General features: G+C 38.8%; 1 protein-coding gene across 4 annotated transcripts in view; it reads left to right on the forward strand.

Annotated features, from left to right (window-relative positions):
• ZRANB1 (zinc finger RANBP2-type containing 1) overlaps nucleotides 1-26,401 on the forward strand; it is a 69,354-nt gene that overhangs the window by 29,791 nt on the left and 13,162 nt on the right. For 3 of the 4 annotated variants that reach the window (XM_027112890.1, XM_027112891.1, XM_027112889.1), the window contains 4 exons: nucleotides 14,253-14,440; nucleotides 20,514-20,667; nucleotides 22,827-22,898; nucleotides 25,189-25,387. In XM_027112890.1, coding sequence (XP_026968691.1) covers nucleotides 14,253-14,440; nucleotides 20,514-20,667; nucleotides 22,827-22,898; nucleotides 25,189-25,387 — 613 coding nt within the window. Of the gene's footprint in view, nucleotides 1-9,564; nucleotides 9,687-14,252; nucleotides 14,441-20,513; nucleotides 20,668-22,826; nucleotides 22,899-25,188; nucleotides 25,388-26,401 lie in introns of all 4 variants that reach the window. The other variant, XM_027112892.1, reaches the window with a different exon arrangement.

Here is a 26,401-nt window from a genome sequence, read left to right on the forward strand (position 1 = left end):
GCAGGGTGTCCGAGAATTCAGCTCAATTCTGACACTGTCTACCCAGAGGGAGAATCAGATTCCACATGTGAAGGGCTTAGCCCCACAAGACCTCCTTCCACTTCAGGTGCCAGATGCCAGTCACAAGCCCAGGTTGTTAACCTGTACTTGTGACCAATTGGCTCTAAATCAGAGGTTCCCACGACCCCCTGCCTTGGGTTTGATTAGTTTGCTGGAACGCCCCACGAAACTCAGAGAAACAGTTTACTTACTAGGTTACTGGTTTATTATAAAAGGCTATGATAAAGGATACAGATGAACATCTAGATGGAAGAGATGTATAGAGGGCAAGGTTTGGAGAAAGGGCATGGAGCTTCCATGATGCTCTTTCCAAGTGTGCCACTCTCCTCAAATCTCTGTGTGTTCACCAGCCTGAAAGCTCTCCAGACCCTGTCCTTTTGGGGTTTTATGGAGGCCTCATTACATAGGCATTGTTGATTAAATCATTGGTCACTGGCGATCTCTGGCCTCTCTCCCCTCTCTGGAGGTCAGGGTGGCATAGTGGGTGGGACTGAAAGTCCCAACCCTCTAATCCCCTGGCAACCAGCTCCCACCCTGGGGGTGGGATCCAAAAGTCACCTTCCATGAAGTGTTTTCAGGAGCTGAGGACCAGAAACCAGATACTATCCCATTACTTTTATCACTCAGGAAATTCTAAGGGTTTTGGGAAGCTGTGAGCCAGGAATTGTGGATGAAGATCAAACATACATATTTGGTCATCTGAATGACAGTTTTTCCTATAAATCACAATATTGCATCTAGAAAAATCTGTTGCAGTGTGTAATCTTCTACGATGACTTTTTAAATTCCTAGTTTTGAGATATAGTGTCTGGTCAAATGAAAGGAGTGTTGTGCACTAACCCAAACAGAATCAAATTAACTTCAATGGAAGAAAAAGTCGTAGATTAGTTGTTTTTTTTTTTTTTTTTTTTCGTAGATTAGTTTTTGAGAGATAGTAGTACTGTGTACTGGAATGATAATAAGTTGATTTATACCAAGAAAACTACCACATCAAAACAAAACAGAAAAGGAAATTCTTGACATAAGACACAATGGTGATTTTATACATTTATTCAGATATCTTTGTGGCTGACTTTTTAACTCTAAAGGTAACTCAGGGCATATAAGTTATTGTAAAGAAAAAATTAGAAGAAACTTGTTTTCTAGTTCAGTAAGTACTCCTTTAGCCTTAAAAATTATTAATTTGCTCCACAGAGGTATTTTATTGATGACTTGTCAAAAAACACAAAACATTAGGCATCTTGAAAAATACAACATTAACGATGAGGTAGCGTCCACATTTGTATGTTTTACTTGCACAGTACTTGACCTCCTTGTAGGCGCGTCTCCCCACCCCCTTTGGGTTTTCTCTGATTTACATGACTGATTTAAGTAGTGTGACAGGTAGAATATTGCACTCTGGCCCCCCCAAAATGTCTAAATCCTAATCCCCAGAACCTATGAATTTGTTACTTTACTTGGCAAAAGGGATTTTGCAGATGTAATTAAGGGCCTTGAAATGGAGAGATTATCCCAGATTATCCGGGTGGGCCCAGTGTAATATGGGTCCTTAATCAGCAAAGGAGAGAGATGGGAGAATGAGATGTGACGGTGGAAAAGCAGAGGTTTTAGTGATGCGGGGGCCCTTAACTAAGGAATGTGGGCAACCTCTAGAAGCTGGAAAAGGCAAAACTACCTTAGAGCCTCCCTGTGGAGTGCACCTTGATTTTAGCCCAGTGAGACCCATGTGGAACTTCTGACCTCTCCCAAATTTTAAGATAAAAAATTTGTATTGCTTTAAGTCACTAAATTTGTAGCAATTTGTTTGAAGCAGCAATAGGAAATTAATACAAATAACATTTAAAAAATTACAAATAGCATCTTAATTTGACAATTTCAGAAAATTTTAACTTAACCTTCACTGGTTCTGTGACAAAACGAGTCGTTGTTTTGTTATTTTATACAATGGGAGAAGCTGAGGCACAGAGAGGCTTACTGACTCAGTGTGATGTAGCCATGTTGTTATCCTTTTCTAGACAAAGGTGGTATATAGGTGTGTTTGTAAGTAAAAACTCACTTCTTTGTGTCTCTAGCCTTACACTACATTCATAGCAGTAATGGGCACCAAATGTATGTATGTGTATCGGGGGGGAAGGTGGGGGCAGATTCCCAAACCAAGCTATTCTCAGATTCTCCAGACACCAGCAGGGCATTTTACAATTTAACTCAATTCTGACTCTACCTGGAAGTAGCATCAGATCCCGCAGGTTAAGGGCTCAGTCCCACAGTACTGCCTCCCTTCCTCCCTACCCACTTCACGTGCCAGTTGCTAGTCCAGGTTGTCAGCTGTGTTTCTGATTGTAGGCTATAAATCGTAGGTTCCCACGGTCACCTCCTTGGGTTCAAATAATTTGGTGGAACAGCTTTCAGACCTGGGAAAACATTTTACTTACTAGATTACTGGTTTATTATAAAAGGATGTGACCCAGGAACAGCCAGGTGGAAGAGGTGCATAGGGCAAGCTTTCCGTGTCCTCTCCTGGCCACTACTCTTGCAGCACCTCCACATGTTCACCAACCTGGAAGCTCTCCAAACCCCATATCGGGGATTTTTATGGGAGCAAGATGGATTAAATCATTGGACATTGGTGATTGTTTGAACCTCAAGCCCCTCTCCCCTCCCAGGAGGTGAGGGTGGTGTGGGGCTGAAAGATACAACCTTCTCATCACTGGGTTTGTTCCCCTGGTAACCAGCCTCCATCCTTAGAGGCCTTCCAGAAGTTAACCTCATTAACATAAACTCAGAGGTGCTTGAAGGGGGCTTGCTATATGAGCAACAAAAGACTCCTATTTATTTCATCTTTATCATTCTGGAGCTATTTAGGGACTGAGAACAAAACTAAATATTACAACAAAAGACACCCTTATGGCTCTTACATAGGAAATTGCAAGGGTTTTAGGAGGTATGTGCCAGAAACAGTAGATGAAGACCATATATTTCTTATTCACAGTGGTTTTTCTTGCTTGATATGGTTGAAAGGAATACTGTTACTGGAACTTTTGAATGATGTTTGATGCCTATGAATATTAATGTTTTCAGTCCTTTTTTCCAAGTCAACTAAATAAGTATGCCTATGTGAAGTTGATTGCTGTGTCCCAAGGTAATCTATCACTTGCTAATATTTCTTATCATTCCATAGCTAAGCCACATTATTTGGGCTTGATTTTTAGTATGGCATTTCTCTAGTATTTGTTCTGTTTGCTTTACCTGTGTTTGCTTATACTTGGTATACCTTAGCTGTTTGGACAATATTTTCCATCTTCAGAATGTTTCCTGCCCTGTAGAATTGCTTCATTTTAAGTTATGGTTGTATGCTGGGCCATTTTGTTTGATTATGAATTTGATTTTATATTGATACCAGACTGTCCTACTAAAAGATACTCCTATTTAGTGTCCCTTTTCCCTTCATATATTGTTTTACATATGAATGAATGTGGAGCCTGAAAAAAGTCTTCTTAGTCTTTGACATTTAAAACCATCGCACTTTTTTAAAACATTTAAAAAAAATGGTTTGAGTTAAAATATTCTATTAAAAGCTTTTAATAGAATCCAAAATATACGTGGACTCCTGCAGCAAATCTTTGGCACTGCATCCATAAAAGGAAAGTAAGCTGCTAGAATGCTGGCAATGCCTTGTATGTCCTTGGTTAACTTTGTGTGATAATCTTACATGGGATGTGTGCGTGTAGCTATAAAAACTGCGGTGCCTTTTCACTCCATACACATTCTTGGTTGTGAATCTCCTTCCTGTCCAAGGTAGTTGATATTACAGTGTGAAAGGATTTTTAGCACTGTGAAAGGAGTATTACCTTCAGCTAGTTCTGTCTTGTTTTCAAGTTTCAAAGGATTTCCTCTTGTGCTTTTGGAACTCTGGATTTAAAATAACATTTTATGTCATGGTTTTTAAGTGAATTGTGGGAATTCTCAGCAGTGTAAGATTCTAATCTGTAGAGAATACACACACATTTTATTCCCCCTGGCCAGTTTAGTCTGGCTTTTCAAAGTGCTTCCTGACATCTGGGATATGAAAGAAGCTTCCAGGAATGAGTGTGTCAAGGCAAATGGATAGCAGTGGCAGAAATAGAGCCCCTGCAGTATCCTTCTGGTTGCCTTTAGTCTGCCTGAGACATAATTCCTGGCTTTTAGAAATGATTGATTACACAGGCCTGCCAACTAATAATGTGCCTCCTAATGCTGAGAAAAGGAATATGTGTGGTGAGTCTCGATTGTATGACAGTGACATTTGAATATGCATCATTGATTGAGTAAAGGCTTTCATTTTTTTAAAAGCACTATATTAAATGAACACATTGAATTATGAAATCCAAAAGTATCGTTTAAATATTAAGTATAAAAAGATGTATTTAGACTCCAGAGACCTTTACTGTTTACCATAAAGTAACTTTAACTTTAAACATTAATTAAACTATGCACAGGGTTATAAAAATCAAGCAGTTATAGAAGGAGTTTATAAAGAAAAGCAAGTTTCTTTTTCTTCCCTCCACCTTCAGTCCTTATCTGTGGAGGTAACCACTGCTGTTACCCATCAGCCTTTCATTCTGAGAAATTTCAAAACCAGTAGAGAAGTTACAAATATAATACATTGAACACCAAATGCTTTTGACCTAGATTTTCCGATTGTTAGTGCTTTGCCACATTTGCGAGCCCTATTTGTCTTTCTGTATGAGTTTTTCCTGAACTATTTGAGAGTTAGCTACAGATGTCATGACATTTTGCCCCTAAATATTTCAGCCTTGTATTTTTTTTTTTTGTGGTACGTGGGCCTCTCACTATTGTGGCCTCTCCCGTTGCGGAGCACAGGCTCCGGACGAGCAGGCTCAGCGGCCATGGCTCACGGGCCCAGCCCCAGCCGCTCCGTGGCATGTGGGATCTTCCTGGACCGGGGCACGAACCCGTGTCCCCTGCATCGGCAGGCGGACTCTCAACCACTGCGCCACCAGGGAAGCCCATAGCCTTGTATGTTTTAAAAACACATTTTCCCTACATATTCACACAATACAATTATCCAGAAACTCTAATATTTGAAGTCCATATTCAATTTCACCAATAGTTTCACTAACAGCTATTGCTCCAACCCCATTCAATCAAGGATAATCCGTTTTATTTAGTTGTTTTATCTGTTTAATCTCTTCTAATCTAAATAGTGCCTCAGGTGGGGTTTTTTTTTTTCCTGTTTACTCTTCATGTCATTAACATTTTCAGAGGCCAGGCCATTCGTTTTACAGAGTAAGTCTCAATTTGGATGTGATTAGATGAAATTTAAACATTTACTTTCTCGTGGGAGGGAGGAGTACTACATAGGTGATATTTGAAGCAGGACCTCTAATATCTCTGAGTAATGTCCTTTTATCATTTTTTCCTTTTAAAAAATTGTGGTAAAGCATACATAACAAAATATGGCATCTTAACTGCTTTTAAATGTACAGTTCAGTGGCTTTGGTACATTCACATTGTTGTGTAATCATCAATAACAGCCATCTGTGTGCAGAACTTCTTCCACCTTGCAAAACCGAAACTGTATACAGTAACAGTAACACCCCAGTCCCCCTTTCCCAGCTCCTGGCAACCACCATTCTTTTTTCTGTCTCTGTGAATTTGACTACTCTGGGTACCTCATATAAGTGGAATCATATGGTGGTGTTTGTCCTTTTGTGACTGGCTTATTTATTTCATTTAGTGTAATGTCTTCAAGGTTTATCCATGTTGTAACTGTCAGAATTTCCTTCCTTTTTTTAAGTGTGAATAATGTTCCATTTTACTTATATGCCACATTTTGTTTATCCATTCATCTGTTGATGGACATAGCAGTATTTCTTGTTTTATCAAATTTGGCATTATATACTGACTTCCTATAACAGTATATAAGGGTTTAATTCATTTTTAAATAATAAAAGCAGCGCATACTCATTGCAGAGTATGTCAGAGGTGAGAAGAGCTATGAAAAAATATAGTTTATAATATCACTAGAGGAAATCTCATATTTGTATTTTCAGTTTTTTAATATTTTTTATGTAACGGAAATAATGTACATTCTTTTTGTTGTTGAATTTTACATTTTGAAGTAATTAAAATATTTTCATCTTTAAAAAAATGAATGTGTAATATGACTTCGAGTTGCTGTACTTTAAGTTAATATAGCCCTTATTATTGGCCTTTGGGTTATTTGAAAATTTTTTATTCTGATAGTGTTTTGATGAACAAAATCGTCAGCATTTCTAATGATTTTCTTAGGTTCCCAGAAATGGGGTAACAGGATCAAATGATGGAAACGTGTTGTGCATGTTGGTAAATTGCTGCCTGGAAGGACTGTACTGATTATATTCTCATCATCAATGTAAGAGAGTACCTGTATAGCTGTATCTTTGCTGATGTTTGTTATTAATGGAGGCAAGCTATCTCATTTAATTAGTCATTTGTATTTTTTTCTGTGAATTGTTGATTTATGTCTTTTGTCCATTTTCCTTTGTGATTTTATCAAGTTGTATCAAGTCTATATGAATATAAATAATGTATATATTAAAGATATGTACCAGACATATTTGCACATTTTCTTTACCTTTTTTTTGTGGGGAGAGTTATAACATTTTATCTTTGTTTTTCACAGTTTTTTCGTTTGAACTAAGGATTAAAATATTTTTTACAGATAATTTCCATTAATATGATTTATTAAATTCTTTCCCCATTGATTTGGGTGGTTCTGTCATATATAAAATGATTCTGCTTCATTTGTTTTGAGGCTCTTTAGTTTGATGTTTTTTTTTTTTACATCAGTATCACATTTTTGCTTAAACAATTATGGCTTTATTAGATATCTTAAAATCTCAAAAGACAAATGTCCAACCTGCTCCACCCTCCACTTGCTTTTCAGAATTGTCTTCATTTTCACCTTTTATTTGTTTGTTCGTCCATTCATTTATGCATTCAGACAATCATTGAGTGTGCTTCCAAGCACCGGGAAAGAAGTCAGGGCTCTCAGTGAGCTTGTGGTCCAGTGAAGAAATAATTTAACAGGTCAATAATAGTGTGATAAGTTCAGGAGAGGAAGTATAGGGTGTTAGAGGAGGAGTATGTACCCTAATCTCATTTGGACATTTGGAGAGGGCTTTCAGGAAGAAGTGACATCTAAGCCAAAACCTTAGAAGAGGGAAAAGAGTGCTTCTGTCAGAGGGAATTGCATTTGTTAAGACTCCAGAGGCAAGAGAGCATGGCCCATCCATTCAACTGAAAGAAGTCTATAGGGCTGGAGTATAGAATGGGAGCTGTGAGAAATAGCTGCAGGATAATGCTGGACCTTTCAAGGCCTGTTCATCTGGTTGAAGATTTTCGCTCTTAATGTAAGGGCAGTGGTAAACATTTGGAAGGACACTGCCTTAATCTGATTTGTGGTTTGGGGAGCTCACTCTGGTCATAGCCTAGAGACTAGATTGGGAGGGGGCAGCAGTGGAGGCAAGCAGACCTTTTAAGGAGGAAATTATAGCAATCCAGGTGAGAAAGAGTACGGCCTTACCTAAGGTGGAGGCAGTGGAAAATGGGGTAAGGGGGATGTATTTGAGAGAGGCTTTAAAAAGGTAGGTTGGATAAAACTTGGAAGAATTGATATTGGGGCTGAGGGGAGAGTTAAGAAAGATACCCAGGTTTTTTGTTTGGACACTTGGGTTGGATAGCAGTATCATTTTTTCCTAAATGTAGAAAACATGAAAATCAGTTTTAGACTTGCCATAGTGAGGATTCTGATGGGTTGTTGGTATGGGCCTGAAACTCTTTGGGGAAACATCTACCATTCGGTGGTAGATCCATAGTTCTATGTGGATAGTTGTGGGGCCATGAGCATTAACGGAAGCTGTGGAACCTTCTCTTGCAGTAGCGAATTATAGGCACTTTCTTGATTTGTGCTTCTACTTGGGGACCACATCAAGATGCACTAACTTTTAAATATCTCTTCCAATTTGATGATTCTCTGTCTTAATTCTATCAGTATTTTTGGCTAGAAGAAGAGTTATATGGACATAATCTGAATAGTATAAAGTTATGTTGTGAGAGATTTTCTTCTTTATCTGTTTGTCCCTTTTAAAATGCTTATTTATCCTCTAATTTTCTCACTGGTAAAAGAGAGTGGCTAGACTATTCAGTTCCTCTTAGAAGGCCAATCTAAAATAGCATAATTCTAAAAGTCTAATATTTGGTTTCAGATTTGGCCAGGATAACTTGACAGATGAAATTTTTACCTGAAGTCAAAAACTTTTGGACTCGGTTTCAGTGCAGAATGTGGTTTTGACATATACTATTTTATTTGACCAGAACCTCAGATTTTAAGAACTTTAATATCCCTTCAGTTGACTTTTTGGCAATATTTTAAGTAACCTTTCTGATTGTAACTCACATTCATCTTTAACCCATTAACACTGGTCCTCATCTCTGATCACCTTCCCAAAGATAACTTTGTGACATGTTCCTTTATATCCTTCCATTGTGCTTTTAGCAGTAATTCTTCCTGCATGGCAAGATCTTCTTTCTTATGAAGGTACTCTATCAATTCAGGTATTTTTTTTCATGACTTTGGGGATTTATATTTTCACAGCAGTTTGGTTGTTAACAATCTGATCAAAGATTTAAGGAGGTAAGAGCACCAAAGTATAAGCTACATTTGGCATAGTTTGTCATGGTTAATAATAGAACATTTAAAGGCCTTATTTAGAGATTATTTTGACTTCCCTATAATTTGAGTTTTTAATTTTTCTGAAGAGGATATTTTCAGGAGTTCCCTGGTGGCCTAGTGGTTAGGATTCTGGGCTTTCACTGCTTTCAATCCCTGGTTGGGGAACTGAGATCCTGCAAGCCGCACGGTGTGGCAATCAATCAGTCAATCAATAAATGTTTTCATAATGGAGTAAGTTTATTGAATGAATTGAATAGGAACCCATCGTGATAAAGTATAGATTAAGAATTTATTTCCAATTTGTGGTTTTCATCTCTTGGTTTTTTTGAAAAGATTATTGTTCAGTAGCACTATTCTAGGAATAGAAATGGTAGATTTTAACTTGTTGCCTTTGGTTATTTTGTAAAAAATGCATCTGGGAGGTGATTTGTTTGGTCTGCTCAAACTATTTTTGGGATTGCCATAGCTTGTGTCTACTTAAGATACATTTAAAAATATTGAGGTCATTTTATTTAAAAAGAAGGTCATGTTTGAGTATTGAAAGAGATTGCTGTGTCTGTCTAAGCCAAGTTTGTCTTTGAACTATAGCCAAATGGTTAGGAGTATGAAGAAAAAGTATTACTGGGTGGTATAGTTTCCTTTTTAATATGCAAAGACAGTTAAGTGAATTAAACTCTGAATAGAGGAAAACTACCCAGACCTCGTAGCCACCACATCTGCATCTTTCTACTGACCATGGTAAAGGACATTCTGAACATTACCACTTAAAACTAACTTTTCTCTTTAAGGGCTCCTGAAATTGTGCCAGCTGACTCCAAGTCCACCCTGACCCCACAGCATAAACCATGCTGTGATGTCACAGCTACCATAGAACTCCAGGGTAGTGTTGAGCTGGCCCATGTGGGCTCAGGTAAGTCCTGGCTTTTTTTTTACCATTTGGCATTCTTTTCAAAGTTAGTTACCATTATGGTTTTATGTCAAAAGAAACAAGGCAAAACTTTGAAAACGGTGCCATATATGGGGGAAAAAATAAGTCTGTTTTCTAAACATCTATGAGCCAGCTCCATATTCTAACCAACGGAGTTCCATAGTAGCTGTGAAGTGTCCCCAGTGAGTTGTGACCCGTGACTTCAAAATATGTTAAATTCTACTCCTGGCCCAGCTTATAGAACAAGATGAGCTTTTTTTTTTTTTTTTTTAATAATTTCACTTACTCTCAGGTCTTTATGCTTTTAAAGTATATTAACTTTCCTTTATCTGTAATTATGCACCACCACTTAGCTAGTTGTGTAGTTCACTCAATTTTGAATGTATATTGATACAGCAGATTAGTTTTATAAAGTTAATCTTCTTAGAGTGCCTTCAGCTGTCTTTTTTTTTTTTTAAACAGTGGGCACTTGGTTTATTTATCTTCCTGAGACTCTATTTTGAATTTCAAATAACATCCTACAGCTTGGCTTGGGTTGTTATTCTTTTTAAATTTATTTATTTGTTTGTTTATGGCTGTGTTGGGTCTTTGTTTCTGTGCGAGGGCTTTCTCTAGTTGTGGCAAGCGGGGCCACTCTTCGTCGTGGTGCACGGGCCTCTCACTATCGCGGCCTCTCTTGTTGCGGAGCACAGGCTCCAGACGCGCAGGCTCAGTAGTTGTGGCTCACGGGCCTAGTTGCTCCGCGGCATGTGGGATCTTCCCAGACCAGGGCTCGAACCCGTGTCCCCTGCATTAGCAGGCAGATTCTCAACCACTGCACCACCAGGGAAGCCCTCAGCTGTCTTTTTAATTTGCCTTCATAACATGGAAGAGGAAGGGACAGAACATGTAATATTTAACATTTGTTAAATTTTCAAAACAACATATTAAGATGCTTTAGTTACTCTTGGAGATAGTGTGATATGTCAGTAACCTAGAAAGCATGTGTATGTCACCTCTTTCTCTTCTGCTGGAACTTTCCCGCTTTTTCCTGATCTTTGTTACTTTAAGTGAGGTTTTACCACTTAGATTTATTTACTGTATTTTCCTACCTACCAACTCTTTTACTTTTTTCCTGCTTTCCGTTTTATTCCGTAATCTTAAAAGGTGGTAAAAACGTAATGTTATGTGAAGAACTCAAAGACATTTTGTAAGTTGTTTTGCATATAATCTGATGCTTCCCCCCCCTCAAGTAGAAAACATGTGGTAGCTAAAACTTAAATTATCTCAGTATAGGACACATTCTTTAGACACCATGTTTACAGTGAAAACCCATCTGTGAAGAAACTTTAATCACTGGCTCCTCTTGAGCAGTGTGTAATAGAGATACAACAAAAATTAGGACAGTTCATTGACATTCTCATGAAATTTGATTTGTAATAAATTTACTCATCTTTGTAGCCAAAAACTCACCAGTAACTGAAACTGTGAGCTCTAAATTATGGTTAATGAAAAGAATGGAATTACATATTCCCAAACATTAGACAATAAAATAGTTTTCTTTTAAATATTATTTTGTCCCTATACTTAAATTTGTGTTTTTCACGTTCTGGAAAGTTTGGAGGTTTTTTATGCTGTGATGAATAGAGAACAGAATCTCTATTCTGTTCACCCTCATTTTCTGCCCTCCTGTGTATATTCCATGCTAGTCGGGGCAGGATTCCCTATTTGCAGTTTAGTGCAGAGCTTGTGGTCAGGGGAGATAATTGTTTTTTATGTCTTGGATTAGGCCAAATAGAAGTCCAGTTTGTGTGTGTATATGTCAGCTTTATTGAGATACAATTCACATACCATGCAGTTCATCATTTGAAGTTCTGTTTTTATTAAAAACGTTTAGTTTGAAGGCAGACTGTAAATCATAATTCCAAAGCACAGTTGCTGACTTTGTTGTGCTGTTTGGTCTGTAATCCTCCCCACCTTCGGCTAGCTAATTAGTTTCTAATTACAGAAATCCTTCAGAAACATTAGAGAGGAAATGAATTCTTAAGCAAGTATTTCTAAGATGAGATTCTTTCAGACATCAGCTATTTGATGAGTTAGCTAAAAATAGTGAAGACAGTGATTTAAAAGATCTCCCCTTCCTCCAACCAAAAGAACAAAGTTAGTTGACGTTTACCTTTAGACTACTTCATCTTTGTCTTTGGGAAACAAAAAAATATGTGTGTATTTACACACACACACGCATATACATGTACTGTGCAGGTCTTCCTCTTTATCTTTTCAGGTAAATCAGACCTTTTGGTCCTTGTGTTGCTTTTGGAAGTGCCTAGAACATTTCTTACATCATACAAAGAAATTTTATAAATACATATTTTTAGGTTGAAGCTAAGAACTGTAAAAGGTGTGGTGATACTGCACACACCTAGAAAGTTATTAATAGCTTTGATAGAACTGAAGTGAACAATAGTTGCCTTCATAAGGAAATATATACACACAAAAGGAAATGGAGTAGGGCATGTTCAGTTTGAAAAAAATATACAGCATTAAATTATTCAAAAAGTTATGAGCTCTACTAGATTATTCTCATCTGTTCATTAAAACAAGTTAAGCAGATTTTAGATTTGTGTGTCTGTTCTTGAGGTTTGCCCTTTTGAGAAGGTTCACCTACCCTTATCTCATGCCAACTATATTACATTTTAGCCTTGATGATTTCCCCAGGGCACTAAGCCTTGTAAGGGTGTCTTGAAGTCCTTTATGTATTGCAGTGGGGGCTATAGCTGTCCTTAGGTGTTTATATTGAGGAATGTATTAACCTACGTTGCTGTGAAAATAAAAATTTCTATAAGGTATTCTCATTTGAAATCATGGATTGTTAACCTGAAAAATATATGTTTCAGGGGGAGGGGGTCATTTTTCTGGTGAGAGGATCTAGTTTTGCAGAAGGGATCTTTGATCCCAGAGTTGGAAAACTTGGACGCTGGCTTTTTATGGCTCACAAATGTGATGAAGGACTGTTTTGAGTATAGGAATCATGTTTTTACTGTGTTTATGTTTCTCACAGTGCCCAGCATATTGCTTTATGTGTCGTGGGCATTCGGTGAATGTGGAAATTATCATTTTAAAGCTTTGTTATTTTTAATAACAGGGGAACTTGTTGCATTGTATCAATCTGTAATAATCTAAGGAATAGGTCTTATTTATCTAATTCCTAATTCAAGATAGCAGTTTAAAATGCTTTTTTTTAAAGTACCCTAAGAATATTTCTAGCTAGTAGTAGCATTTTATGTAACAAATTTTTCTTGATGTAATTTAGGAAACAAACTTATTTAGTCCTACAGTCGTGTGTGTGTGTGTGTGTGTGTAATACTATTTGTGGTAAATTTGAAGCTAACCTACTACACCTTCATTTTTTGCCAAGGCTATTTATTATCCATAGATGTACTGTACTGCTTAATAAATAGGATTTTTGTCATTACCTAACATTAATTTGTGTTAAGAATAATAGCATGGTTCCGTGGGAATGGAAAGTTCTTTATAGATTTGGAAAAATTGATACTTGTTTTGTATCTCTACTCCCCAACTGGTTTATAGTGTCTTATTTTAGCCTGTTTCTGTTCAGAATCATCTAGCTCAAGTTTTACTGTATTAATAATTCTTAATGGGTGTAAGGAAGACTTGGCTAAGAGAAATTCTGAAATCAAAATATTGCTAACTTTTACTTACATTAAAAATAGTTTTGACTGCTCTAAGTCGTCTCCGGCTAACAAAACAGTAGTGTGGAAGGCTCAGCATTTGTTTTGATCCAGTTTTAAAAGTGCAGCGTAGGGAATTCCCTGGCAGTCCAGTGGTTAGGACTTGGTGCTTTCACTGCTGTGGGCCCGGGTTTGATCCCTGGTCCGGGAACTAAGATTCCCGCAAAGCTGCCCAGTGCGCCAAAAAAAAGAAAGACAGAATAAAGGGCAAAAGCAGCCCAACACCAACGGGAAGCACATCCCTGTCTCCTTGGTTTCTGCAGAGCCAGGACCAGAACAGGAACTTAGTGTCTTTTGTGAAGTCTAGTTACTCACACTAGATTGTTGATCTTTGATCCAATTAATATATTCTAATAATTTCTCTAAACATTACCAGAGCATGGAACCAGCACTAATGTGATGGTAAGTGCCTAACTAGGCAGTTCTAATTCTGGAAGGAAATGGAAAGGAATACACTATAATTTTCCTTATATTCTTTTTTTTTTTTTTTTTTGCGGTACACGTGCCTCTCACTGTTGTGGTCTCTCCCCTTGCGGAGCGCAGGCTCAGCGGCCATGGCTCACGGGCCCAGCCGCTCCCCGGCATGTGGGATCCTCCCGGACCGGGGCACGAACCCATGTCCCCTGCATCGGCAGGCGGACTCTCAACCACTGCGCCACCAGGGAAGCCCAATTTTCCTTATATTCTATAGGACATTTAAATGATGCCCCGGGATCCAGGAAGCACAGAGAATCAGAGTTTAGAGTGAATGCTACAGGTTTATGCTTTTTGAAGAAAAATAAAATTGAACTTTTTTCTGTCTTGATGCTTGTTTTAGGGGTTGTAGAAGGTGATTTAGCTGCTATAGAAGCATACAAATCATCAGGAGGGGACATTGCCCGTCAGCTCACTGCAGATGAAGTGCGCTTGCTGAACCGTCCTTCGGCTTTCGATGTTGGCTATACTCTGGTACATCTGGCTATACGTTTTCAGAGGCAGGATATGCTAGCAATATTGCTTACAGAGGTGAGTGTGACATTTTGATTAAACATTCTTTTATATGAAGGAAATGTGTTCTTTAGTTTTCATTTTTGATGTTATAATGTTTCTCAGTTCTTAAATGTTTTAGATTCAATCTTCTGTCTTCTTTTAAAAATGACATTAAACTTAGACTTCAACAGAAGTAAATAATTTTTAAGGATATGTGTTTTTAAAACAGGACATTTTGCTACAATATTTGAGTCATGTGTTTGATTTTAAAAAAACTGGGATGTATCTGTCATTCATTCAACTAACATTTATTGAGTACCTACTACGTGCCAGGCACTGTGCATAAAAGGGCTATAATTGTGAAGACATTGGCTCTTCCTTCAATGAATCTCCAGGTACAGTTACTCTATAGAGAGTCCAGGGTTTTTTTTTTTTCAAAAAACCTTTTTCTTTCTTTCTCTCTTTCTCTCCCTTTTTCTTTCTCCCCCTCTCCCCCTCTCCCCATCTCTCCCTCTCTCCCTCTCCCCCTCTCCCTCTCTCCCTCGGGTCTTCGTTGCTGTGAGCGGGCTTTCTCTAGTTGTGGTGAGCGGGGACTACTCTTCGTTGTGGTGTGCGGGCTTCTCGTTGCGGTGGCTTCTCTTGTTGCGGAGCACGGACTCTAGGCATGCGGGCTTCAGTAGTTGTGGCACACAGGCTCAGTAGCTGTGGCTCACGGGCTCTAGAGCGTAGGCTCAGTAGTTGTGGCGCCTGGGCTTAGTTGCTCTGCGGCATGTAGGATCTTCCTGGACCAGGGCTTGAACCCGTGTCCCCTGGATTGGAAGGCAGATTCTTAACCACTGCACCACCAGGGAAATCCCCAGAGTGCAGTTTCAGAGATGTAAATGCCAGGTGCTGTGGAGAGTGCTTGAGAAAGTGTTTTGAGGTATCTTACCTTCTTACCTGTAGCAGATAACATTTTAGCTGAGAGTAAAATGAAGGAAGGAGTAGGAGGAATTAGCCTCAAACAGTAGGTGGAGAGAAGGGAGTTGAGGAAACATTTTATTCAGAGGCAAGGGTGGTGGTATTTGTGGCGAATTTGGAACTTGCAGGTAGCTCAGCAGGGTTGTGATGGCGAAGGGGAAGTGAGAGAGGCAAGTAGGGGATGCAGTGTGAAGGATCTTCTAGGCCAAAGAATTTGAAAATTATTCTGAGGGCAGAATAAGGCTTTAAAAAGGGTTAGGTAGAGTGGCAGGGGAGTGACAAGATCAGACTGTGTTTTGGCTGCTCACTTTATTTTTTTTTATTTTTTATTTTATTTTTTGCGGTATGCGGGCCTCTCACTGTTGTGGCCTCTCCCGTTGCGGAGCACAGGCTCCGGACGCGCAGGCTCAGTGGCCATAGCTCATGGACCCAGCTGCTCCGCAGCATGTGGGATCTTCCCAGACCGGGGCACGAACCCGTGTCCCCTGCATCGGCAGGCGGACTCTCAACCACTGCGCCACCAGGGAAGCCCGGCTGCTCACTTTAGAGAGGGGCAAGCCTGGTTAGCAGGACATTGCAGTGATGCTGGCAGGAACTCTGCTGGGACAGTAGTGGCAACAGCAAAGGAAAGAAATGGGCTGGTTTGAGAGAGATGCTGGTGATGTAGGCAGAACTAAGTGGATAGATTGGCCATGGGGAGTAATGGTGAGTTAGGGGTCAGAGTTGATTCTGGGGTTTCTGGATTAGATAACTAGGTACATGTTACAAATGACAGAGGTTGCAAATGAATTAGGATGTGACTGTATTATCCAGGTAATTTAAAAAATATATATTTATTTATTCATTTATTTATTTATGCGGCTCCACATCTTATTTGCGGCATGCGGGATCTTAGTTGCAGCATGTGGACTTTTTAGTTGTGGCATGCAGACTCTTAGTTGTGGCACGCGGACTATTAGTTGCAGCATGCATGTGGGATATAGTTTCCTGACCAGGGATCAAACCCAGGCCCCCTGCCTTGGGAGTGTGGAGTCTCACCCATTGGACCACCAGGGAAGTCTCCAGGTAATTTTTTTTTTAATGATAAGAGAAATAGGGTAAAAGTGCAGAGAGTTAGATCAGTTGTGGATTCAAATCCAATTTGGTCAGTATACTCCTGTGTATGCTTACTTGCACATTTAAGTTCGCCAATATCTGGGAACATTTATGTACAAAGCATGGGGTGAGGGGATTAATAATTATGAACGTTAGATGAAAGCATGATTGAGATGGCTAGCCATGAGTTTAGTTTGGTAAGAGTCCAGTGTAACCAGGGGCACCTGATAGAGCAAAGGAGGGCTTGAGAGACAGCCATGCTGAAAACAAAGGGCAGGCTTATTGAGGATAAGGGAGAAGGGGACTGTTTGAAAAGCAGCTGTGTGATTAGAGAGACCAGAGTTCTGGAACATGGGATGGAACAGTAAGAAGTAGTTCCTGTTGTATCTGAGGTCTGGCTACATTTGTGTTGTGATGCCCAGTTGTGTACTGGAAGGGCTGGCATGTGGAGTTATAGTTGCTGGTGGTGGCTGGAGACAGGAGAGAGAAGGCAGCTGTGAACCAAGGCTCACGTCTTTAGGGGATACATAGGTTTCTCTCAGGCTGGTAGAGGACTATGAGAAGGTTCTGGAGGGACTGGTGTAAGTCGCCGGCCTCCTAAGAGCATTCTGGGGACTAACAGCAGGAAGACGGTAGAACCCCAGTGTGTTTATTATTTACTGCTATGTAACAAATCCCCGCAAAACTTAGCAGCTGAAGACAGCAAACACTTGTTATCACAGTTTCTGAGAGTAAGGAGTCCAGGAGCAGCTTAGCTGAATGATTTTGGCTCAGGGTCTCATGAGGTTACAAACTGCCAGGGGCTCGACGGGGACTAGAGGATCTGGTTCCAAGTACACTCACCTGGTTGTTGGCAGGAGGGTTCAAATCCTTGTTACGTGGGCCCCTCAGTAGGGCTGCTTGTGATGTGGTAGCTGGTTTCACCTAGAGCAAGTGATCCAAGAGAGGGAGAGAGCATGAGAGAATGATTCAGGTAGAAACTGTAGTGTCTTTTCTATATAACCTAATGTAGGAAGTGATATACTATAATTTTTGCTATATTCTGTGGTACACAGAGACCACCCTGGTACAAGATGGGGGAGGTGGAAAGGAGGCTTGTTCTAGGGGAAGAACAAAGTCAGTGATGGAATTTAGTCTCAATGGAGTAGGCACTCTACAGGACAGAACTGAAGGGGCCAGTAGGGAGACTGGAAGGGGGAGAGTATGAGTCTGGACTAAGGGATGTGTCTGCAGACAGGGCACATAGCCAAGTACTTTTGGGATGGGAACAGGAGAACATTATATTTTGGGAATATGTGTCTGGGCCGGGGGTTTAATTGGATTTTAGATAATGGATACTGTTTGTAGTCTGGTGGAACCTATGGACTTCTCAAAATACTGTTTTTAAATGTATAAAATAAAAAATAGGGTTACAAAGGAAATCAGTTATATTGAAATAGTTATCAGAATATTAAATATATGTGATGTAAAGAAAATGAATTTTAGGGCTTCCCTGGTGGCGCAGTGGTTGAGAGTGTGCCTGCCGATGCAGGGAACACGGGTTCGTGCCCCGGTCCAGGAAGATCCCACATGCCGCGGAGCGGCTAGGCCCGTGAGCCATGGCCGCTGAGCCTGTGCGTCCGGGTCAATGGGAGAGGCCACAACAGTGAGAGGCCCGCATACAGCAAAAAAAAAAAAAAAAAAAAAAGAAAAGAAAATGCATTTTAAATGTAGGCAAGAGGTTAGTGAAAATGAAGGATTTAAATTTGATTGAAATTCCTATTCTAATTCATGGTCCCTTCCCAAGTTCATGGACCCTAGGTTAACCAGTAGCTTAAGGAGATGGTTGAGACTCAGGTTAAAGAGGCTAGAACAGCGGTCCCCAACCTTTTTGGCACCAGGAACCGGTTTCGTTGAAGACAGTTTTTCCACAGACGGTGGGGAGGGGAGGCGGGAGTGGGGGATGGTTCAGGCGGTAATGAGAGCGATGGGGGCGACAGGTGAAGCATGGCTCGCTCGCTGCTCACCTCCTGCTGTGCGGCCCGGTTCCTAACAGGCCGCAGACCGGTACCGGTCCATGGCCCGGGGGTTGGGGACCCCTGGGCTAGAAGATGAGAGGCAGGCCTCAGGGACATATGCTTAAGGATGGTGGCGGGAGAAGGAAGCTTAGAGGCCAATCACCAGCTGTAAGGTTTCTCTTGGGGTGTTTGCAATATTCAGGTTTCAGTCCAAGTAGTTTTTGAAAAAAATCTTCCCAGGATTTTGGAAAGGGGTGGGGGGTTAGCACATTGAGATAAGCTATTTTTGAATTTACTTTTGAGATGCATTTTAATGCTTTGACTTGAGAAATAGTCCGTTATATTCTGAAAATATTTAATATTTGGTTTTCCACAGTTTTAGTGTTGCTTAGATTGGGCTTATGGAGATAAGATGTGGTGACAATTTCATTGTTACTGGTAATCCTGGCTAGTAAAGTTTAGGAGAATTGAATTTTTGTGTAGTTTTCAGAATAGGATGTCTAATGGTTGCGTTGGGTATGCAGGGTTTTTGAAATACTGTTTACTTACCTTAATAGTAATTACAATTAAGCTGTCCACGTGTGTTATGTAGATGACATTATCAGTAAAACTTATTCTTTGTGTGGCTTGTTGGAAGATCTGCTGCTCCAAGCTCCACTTGTGACTGGAAGTCTGCATTCAGGAAGGTCGTCCAGGTTAGTGGCTGCGTCTGTAGTGACAGCAGAGGACAGAGCTAACTGGCTCGCTCAGGGTCACACCAGACTCATTTCCTCTTTAGCAGATACTGACCTTGGATTTCAGAATTCTCTGTATATAGATTTCTTGAGCTCCACAAAAGGAGTACAAGTTAAATGTAAGATAATGTCTTTTCATCGTTTGTTGTTATTCATCATTTAAAAGGGACAGGAAAGTTCTGGCCGCCTCCTTGTTTAGAGGTTCTCTGTGGTAGTGCTCTCTACACCGGTGCTCAGATTTCATTCCCGTCGAATTGTCCTACTGCAGAGATTGGTTGTCTGTTTTACACCCGGAGAAGCCAGATGCTTTTTTAAAAAATTAAGAATTATAGGGACTTCCCTGGCGGTCCAGTGGTTAAGATGCCGTGCTTCCACAGCAGGGGTTGCGGGTTTGATCCCTGGTCAGGGAACTAAGATCCCGCATGCTGTGTGGTGCGGCCAAAAAACAGAAAAAAAAAAAAAAAAATCAGAATTGTAACAAGTGGGGAGGGATTTGAAGTCATTGGGAACTAACCCTTTAAAGGTTGGGAATCCGCCTGCCAGTGCAGGGGACATGGATTTGATCCCTGGTCCAGGGAGATCCCACATGCCGTGGAGCAACTAAGCCCGTGCGCCACAACTGCTGAACCTGTGCTCTAGATCCTGCGCTACTAAAGACCGCGTGCCTAGAGCCCGTGCTCCGCAACAAGAGAAGCCACCGCAATGAGAAGCCCGCGCACTGCAATGAAGAGTAGCTCCCGTTCACCGCAACTAGAGAAAGCCCGTGCATAGCAATGAAGACCCAACACAGCCAAAAATAACTAAAAATAAATAAATTTATTTAAAAAAACCTGCTTTTCTTTACTCTAAGTCAAAGTACTTGAAATATTCTTAACAGAGCAGAAGAGTGTTTGTACTTTCCTCTTTCTCTGTGAGCTAGAATTCCCTGTTTTTTAATAAGAATGTTTTTATTAGGGGCATGATGGTTATTCTTACTTTGTTTTTTGTCCTCCCTCCCCCTCCTATGATGAACGTTTGCGAACAACTCCATTTTACATAAATTTTTATATGCATCTTTGTGTATTTCCTTGGGATAAACTCCACTAGAAAGTAGAACTGCTGAGTTGAGAGGGTAAAACATTTTTATCACTGTTTTCCAGGGAAGTTGTACTGATATATACTTACACTATTGAGGAAATAACACCCAGTACCTCATATATTTAAAACAAAAACAAAAACACCTTGAGTTACTGGGAATTTTTGGTAATTTCTTTTATACACTATTGTTTTCTGCTTCCACTGATGATAAATGAGATGTAGAGGAAAGTTTCTTTTGTATTTAAGGTGTCTCAACAAGCCGCAAAGTGTATTCCAGCAATGGTGTGTCCTGAACTGACAGAGCAGATCCGGCGTGAGATAGCTGCCTCTCTTCATCAGAGAAAGGGGGATTTTGCTTGCTATTTCCTAACTGACCTTGTAACATTTACGTTGCCAGCAGGTAACTCCAAATCTCTGTGTGAAAATAAATTTAAACTTTATTATAATTTTTTAATGTCTGAATGAAAACGTTTCTGTTAGAAAACAGATAACTTAGCTACTATATGTGGATCTTAAATTACTTGATTACCCTGTTTTACTGGAAGTGACCAGTACAAGGGCCATTTATAAACTAATGCCTTAGAGCTGGTAGGAAGACAGTAGCTGATAATAAGTGACTTCTTTGTGGGCCTCAGATATTTTAAAAAGTCTGTTTTATCCATTTATTTTTCTCTTTGTTTTTATTTTAGAATATTATCAGTCTGCTTTTTTTCTTTTTCTTTTCATAGATAACTATTGGTTACCTGATATTAGGAGATAAGATCAGAACATGGGTTTTTGATGGGTAGAGTCAAGTTATTTGAGTCAAAGATACTGGCATTCTTTTGAAAGTGTCATTACTTTCTTCACTTACTACGTTAATTTCTACTATATTTGTGAAGCAACTTTTTATTTTTCAGTTCCATGACAAGTGGAAATGTCTTCCAGGCTGTTTTTTGTCAGTTGGCATTGAATAAATGCAGTAAACACCAAAAGGTTCTAAATAAAACTTATATTTTGGTTTTGAGTGTTTTGAGCTTTTTTTATATTGAGATATGAACAGAGGTATTTACAAAATGGTAGAAAACAACAACTAAGCTTTTAAAAATCAGATAAATTTCATTTGAAATGCACTCTGTATATTTAAACTTAGTACTTCAAGTGATGATTAGATTTTAAGTTGAAAATAGTTCTAAGGTTAAAACATTTTTGTAAGGGTAATGCTTCTTACTCTAGACTACTCAATTAGTAAACTGAACAGAGAGCATAGAGAATTTGAGAAGGTGAGGAAAACAGAAATCTGCGTGCGAAAGTGAATGGCTCAGTAACTTGTATAAGGAGATTCTGAAGTCTGAAAATCACAGTCCTGAGCAGAGGTTGAGAGTGTGGGGGAAAGAGAACAGACAAAAATTTGTTTGTTGTTGTTGTTATTTTAACTCGAATATTAGATAGCTCTGTTCTTTTTTCTTTTATTTCAACTTTATTAAATTATCATTGACATAGAAAATTGTAAAATATTTAAAGTGTACTTTGTGGTGATTTGATTTATACATTGTGAAAGTTAACTGTTAATTAACTAGATTCCCCCCATCTAGTTAATTAACACATTCATCACCTCACATTTATTTATCTATCTATTTATTTATATTTTGGGTGAGAACATTAAGTTTTGCTGTCTTAGTGAATTTCAATTGTACAGTACAGCCTTACTGACTATTGTTACTATGTTTTGCATTTAATCCTAGCTGTCTTCATTTTATGGTTTATCGTTTGTACTCTTAGCAATTTCTCCCTAATCCCTTCCTGCCTTGCCCCTGGCAGCTGCTTTTCTACTCTCTGTTTCTATGAGTTTGACTTTTTTTTTTAAGATCCCATATGTAAGTAATACCATACAATATTGGTCTTTCTCTGTTGAGCTTATTTCACTTAGCATAATGTCTCCAAGGTCCTTCTGTATGTTGCAAATGGCATGATTTTCTTCTTTCTCATGGCTTAATAATACTGCTTTGTATAGATATATCACATCTACTTTATTTATTCACCCATTGATAGACACTTAGGTTGTTTTCATATATTGGCTATTGCGAGTAATGCTGCAACCAACATGGGTACAAATACCTTTTCGATACCCTGTTGTCATATCCTTTGGCTGTGTACCCAGAAGTGAGATTGCCGGATCATATGATAGTTTTTGAGGATACTTCATACTGTTTTCCATAGTGACTGCACCAGTTTACATTCCCACCACTGGCGCACAAGGGTTCCCTTTTCTCCACATTCTCGTCAACATTTGTTATCTCTTGTTGTTTTGATAATAGCTGTATATAATTAGTGGTCCAAATGATTTTCTTTTTATTGTTTGTAGATAGATCACAGTTTTGATAATGAAGTACAGAAAGGAAATATTTTACACCTCATACACACACACACGAGATACATGCATGTTTTTTAAAAGAAGCTATTCGACAGCCTTCGGTGGAAAGGCAGTTATTTTAGAGGAGGTTACTGTTAGATGCTGGCATCGAATTTTTTCAGTTATGAGACATATAAAGATTTTTTAAATCTGGTTTTTCTTTGTAGATATTGAAGACTTGCCTCCAACAGTCCAAGAAAAATTATTTGATGAGGTGCTTGATAGAGATGTTCAAAAAGGTAAGCATGGAATTAATGAGTATAATTTATCTTTTATTGATTTCAATAAACTTTTTGCTTTGTCAGGTTTGGAATAGTTTGGTGTATGGTCAACATAGTTTATTTCTACTTTAAATTGAAAATGTAAAGTCCTTAAGAACAGTGTTGTATTGTGCTGTTAGAAGTGCTCATTCATAGCTCTTAACTGTGGTAGAGTGAATAAAGGTATAAACATTTTTAAACCTTGGTTATCTGTTTCCTATTCTAGAATGAGTATATTTTCATATTAAAAATTTTTAGAAAATAAATCATGAAGAATTTAAAAATGGAGTAAATTATTCTAGAGCCTTAAGGTGATTATTCTAGAGCCTTAAGGTGTTTCAACTACTCAAAGGTTTATATTTCAATTGATCAGAATTTATTAGTAAATAAATTTATTAGTAAATTACATACTAAATCTATTAACTTCTAGAGAATAGGTTCTTCCACTGAATATTTCTTAATTGCAGAAGCATGAAAATGAACATTTTATTTATTTACTTATTTATATTGAAGTATAGTTGATTTACAATATTGTGTTAATTTCTGCTGTACAACAAAGTGATTCAGTTATACATACATTCTTTTTTATGTTCTTTTCCATTATGGTTTATCACAGGATATTGAATATAGTTCCCTGTGCTATACAGTAGGACCTTGTTATCTATCCATCCTGTATATACTAGTTTGCATCTGCTTACCCCAAACTCCCACCCCCCCTTCCCCATTAGCAACCACAAGTCTGTTCTCTGTGTCTGTGAGTCTGTTTCTGTTTTGTAGATAAGTTCATTTGTGTCGTATTTTAGATTCCACGTATAAGTGGTATCATATGGTATTTGTATTTCTCTTTCTGACTGACTTCACTTAGTATGATAATCTCTAGGCCCATCCATGTTGCTGCAAATGACATTATTTCATTCTTTTTTATGGCTGAGTTGTATTCCATTGTACCACATCTTTTTATCCATTCATCTGTTGATGGACATTTAGGTTGTTTCCATGTCTTGGCTGTTGTGAGTAGTGCTGCTTTGAACATAGGGGAGCATTTATCTTTTTGAATTATAGTTTTGTCCGGATATGTGTCCAGGGGTGGGATTGCTGGATCATATGGCAACTCTATTTTTAGTTTTTTGAGGAATCTCCATACTGTTCTCCATAATGGCTGTACCAGCTTACATTTCCACCAACAGTATAGCAGGGTTCCCTTTTCTCCACACCCTCTCCAGCATTTGTTATTTGTAGACTTTTTAATAATGGCCACTCTGACCAGTGTGAGGTGGTATCTCATTCTAGTTTTGATTTGCATTTCTCCAGTAATTAGTGATGTTGAGCACCTTTTCATGTGCCTGTTGGCCATGTGTATGTCTTTGGTGAAATGTCTGTTTAGGTCTTCTGCCCATTTTTCAATTGGGTTGTTTGTTTTTCTGTTGTTGAGTTGTATGAGCTGTTTGTATATTTTGGAAATTAAGCCCTTGTCAGTCAAATCATTTGCAAATATTTTCTCCCATAGGTTGTTTTTTTGTTTTGTTTATGGTTTCCTTTGCTGTGTAAAAGCTTGTAAATTTGATTAGGTCCCATTTGTTTATTTTTGTTTTTATTTCTATTGCTTTGGGAGACTGACCTAAGGAAAAAAATGGTACGATTTATATCAGAGAATGTTTTGCCTGTGTCGTTTTCTAGAAGTTTTATGGTGTGATGTCTTGTATTTGAGTCTTTTAAGTCATTTTGAGTTTATTTTTGTGTGGTGTGAGAGTGTGTTCTAACTTTATTACATGCATCTGTCCAACTTTCCCAACACTACTTGCTGAAGAGACTGTCTTTTTCCCGTTGTATGTTCTTGCCTCCTTTGTTGAAGATTAATTGCCCATAGGTGTGTGGGTTTATTTCTGGACTTTCTGTCTGTTCCATTGATCCATATGTCTGTTTTTGTGCCAATACCATGCTGTTTTGATTAGTGTAGTAATTGTCTGAAGTTTGGGAAGGTTAGACCTCCTGCTTTATTCTTTTTCCTCAGGATTGCTTTGGCAATCCTGGGTCTTTTATGGTTCCATGTAAATTTTAGGATTATTTGTTTTAGTTCTGTGAAAAATGTCATGGGTAATTTGATAGGGATTGTGTTAAATCTGTAGATTGCTTTGGGTAGTGTGGCCATTTTAACAATATTAATTCTTTCCAATCCAAGAGCATGGGATATCTTCCCATTTCTTTGAATCATCTTCAATTTCCTTTATTAATGTTTTATATGAACATGTTATTTAAATTCTTCATATAGAGTTAGAAGAAGAATCTCCAATTATAAACTGGTCCTTGGAATTGGCTACACGTTTGGACAGTCGACTGTATGCACTTTGGAACCGGACTGCAGGAGACTGCTTACTTGATTCAGTACTACAAGCTACCTGGGGCATTTATGACAAGGACTCGGTGCTTCGGAAAGCCCTGCATGACAGCCTACATGACTGTTCACATTGGTGAGCTGACATCCTTTCCTTTTTGAATCCAGGAGTGCACTGGCTGAATCATTTCCTTACAGTGGTGGGATACTTTTTGTCTGTTATCTTTTCTGTGGAAGCTAGGGGGAAAAACCTTTGGTTTTCGGCACTGAGACACTTTGAACATCTCAGTGGTTTTTATATCTTTTTGCTAAGCTTTAAAATAGAAACATTGGAAGCTGTAGGAGTGTCTTAAATATAGAAAGGTCTTTGCTCATCTTTTAGTTTTCTGGTTTCACCTGTTTATTTATTTTTAGTGTGGCTAGTGGAAAATTTTAAACTACACGTACGCTGTATTTCGTGTCTTGGTCAGCTCCGGTGCTCATATTTTAAAGTAGCTTTGATTTCGTATTTCTGTTCAACTTTAAGAGATTATATTGATTGTGTATTACGAGTTTTTCTTCCTGAGACAGGTAGTCTTAAGACCATGTTTTATTTTGCAAATTTTCAAATCCACAGAAAAGTTAAAAAAAAAAAATCAGTGCAAGGGATCCCAACATCTCCTTCATTGGATTGGCCAGTTGTTAATTGTTAACATTTTGCCACAGGTGCTCCATCTCTGTGTCCCTAAACACTCCCCTTTGCCAGTTAGTTGTAGGCATCCTGGTGCTTTACCCTTCAGTATTTCAGCATGCATCTTTTAAGAACAAGGGTATTCTCCTACCCAACCACATCCTCATTACCACATCTAAGAAAATCAACATTGACTCAGTTATCTAGCATACAGTCCAAATCACACTTTCAGCTTGTCTCAAAAGTATCCTTTTTTTAAAAAACATCCAAGAGTCAATCAAGTATATGACTAGTCTTGAACTGTAAATTCAGATGGTAACCTGATTGGATAGCTAAAGAAAGAATGTGTCATTCAGAACTGATGGTTTAGACATTCAGCCCTTGTCCAGGGGACAGGACTTTGTGCCTTTTAGTGGAGGGTGATTGCTCTGGATTGATCTGGTAGTGTGGGCAATACCATTCCTTTTGTGATGCGGATTC

Source organism: Aethalodelphis obliquidens, unplaced genomic scaffold, assembly GCF_003676395.1.
Source record: "Aethalodelphis obliquidens isolate GAN/ISIS:26980383/991018 unplaced genomic scaffold, ASM367639v1 scaffold11, whole genome shotgun sequence".
Lineage (NCBI taxonomy): Eukaryota > Metazoa > Chordata > Mammalia > Artiodactyla > Delphinidae > Aethalodelphis > Aethalodelphis obliquidens.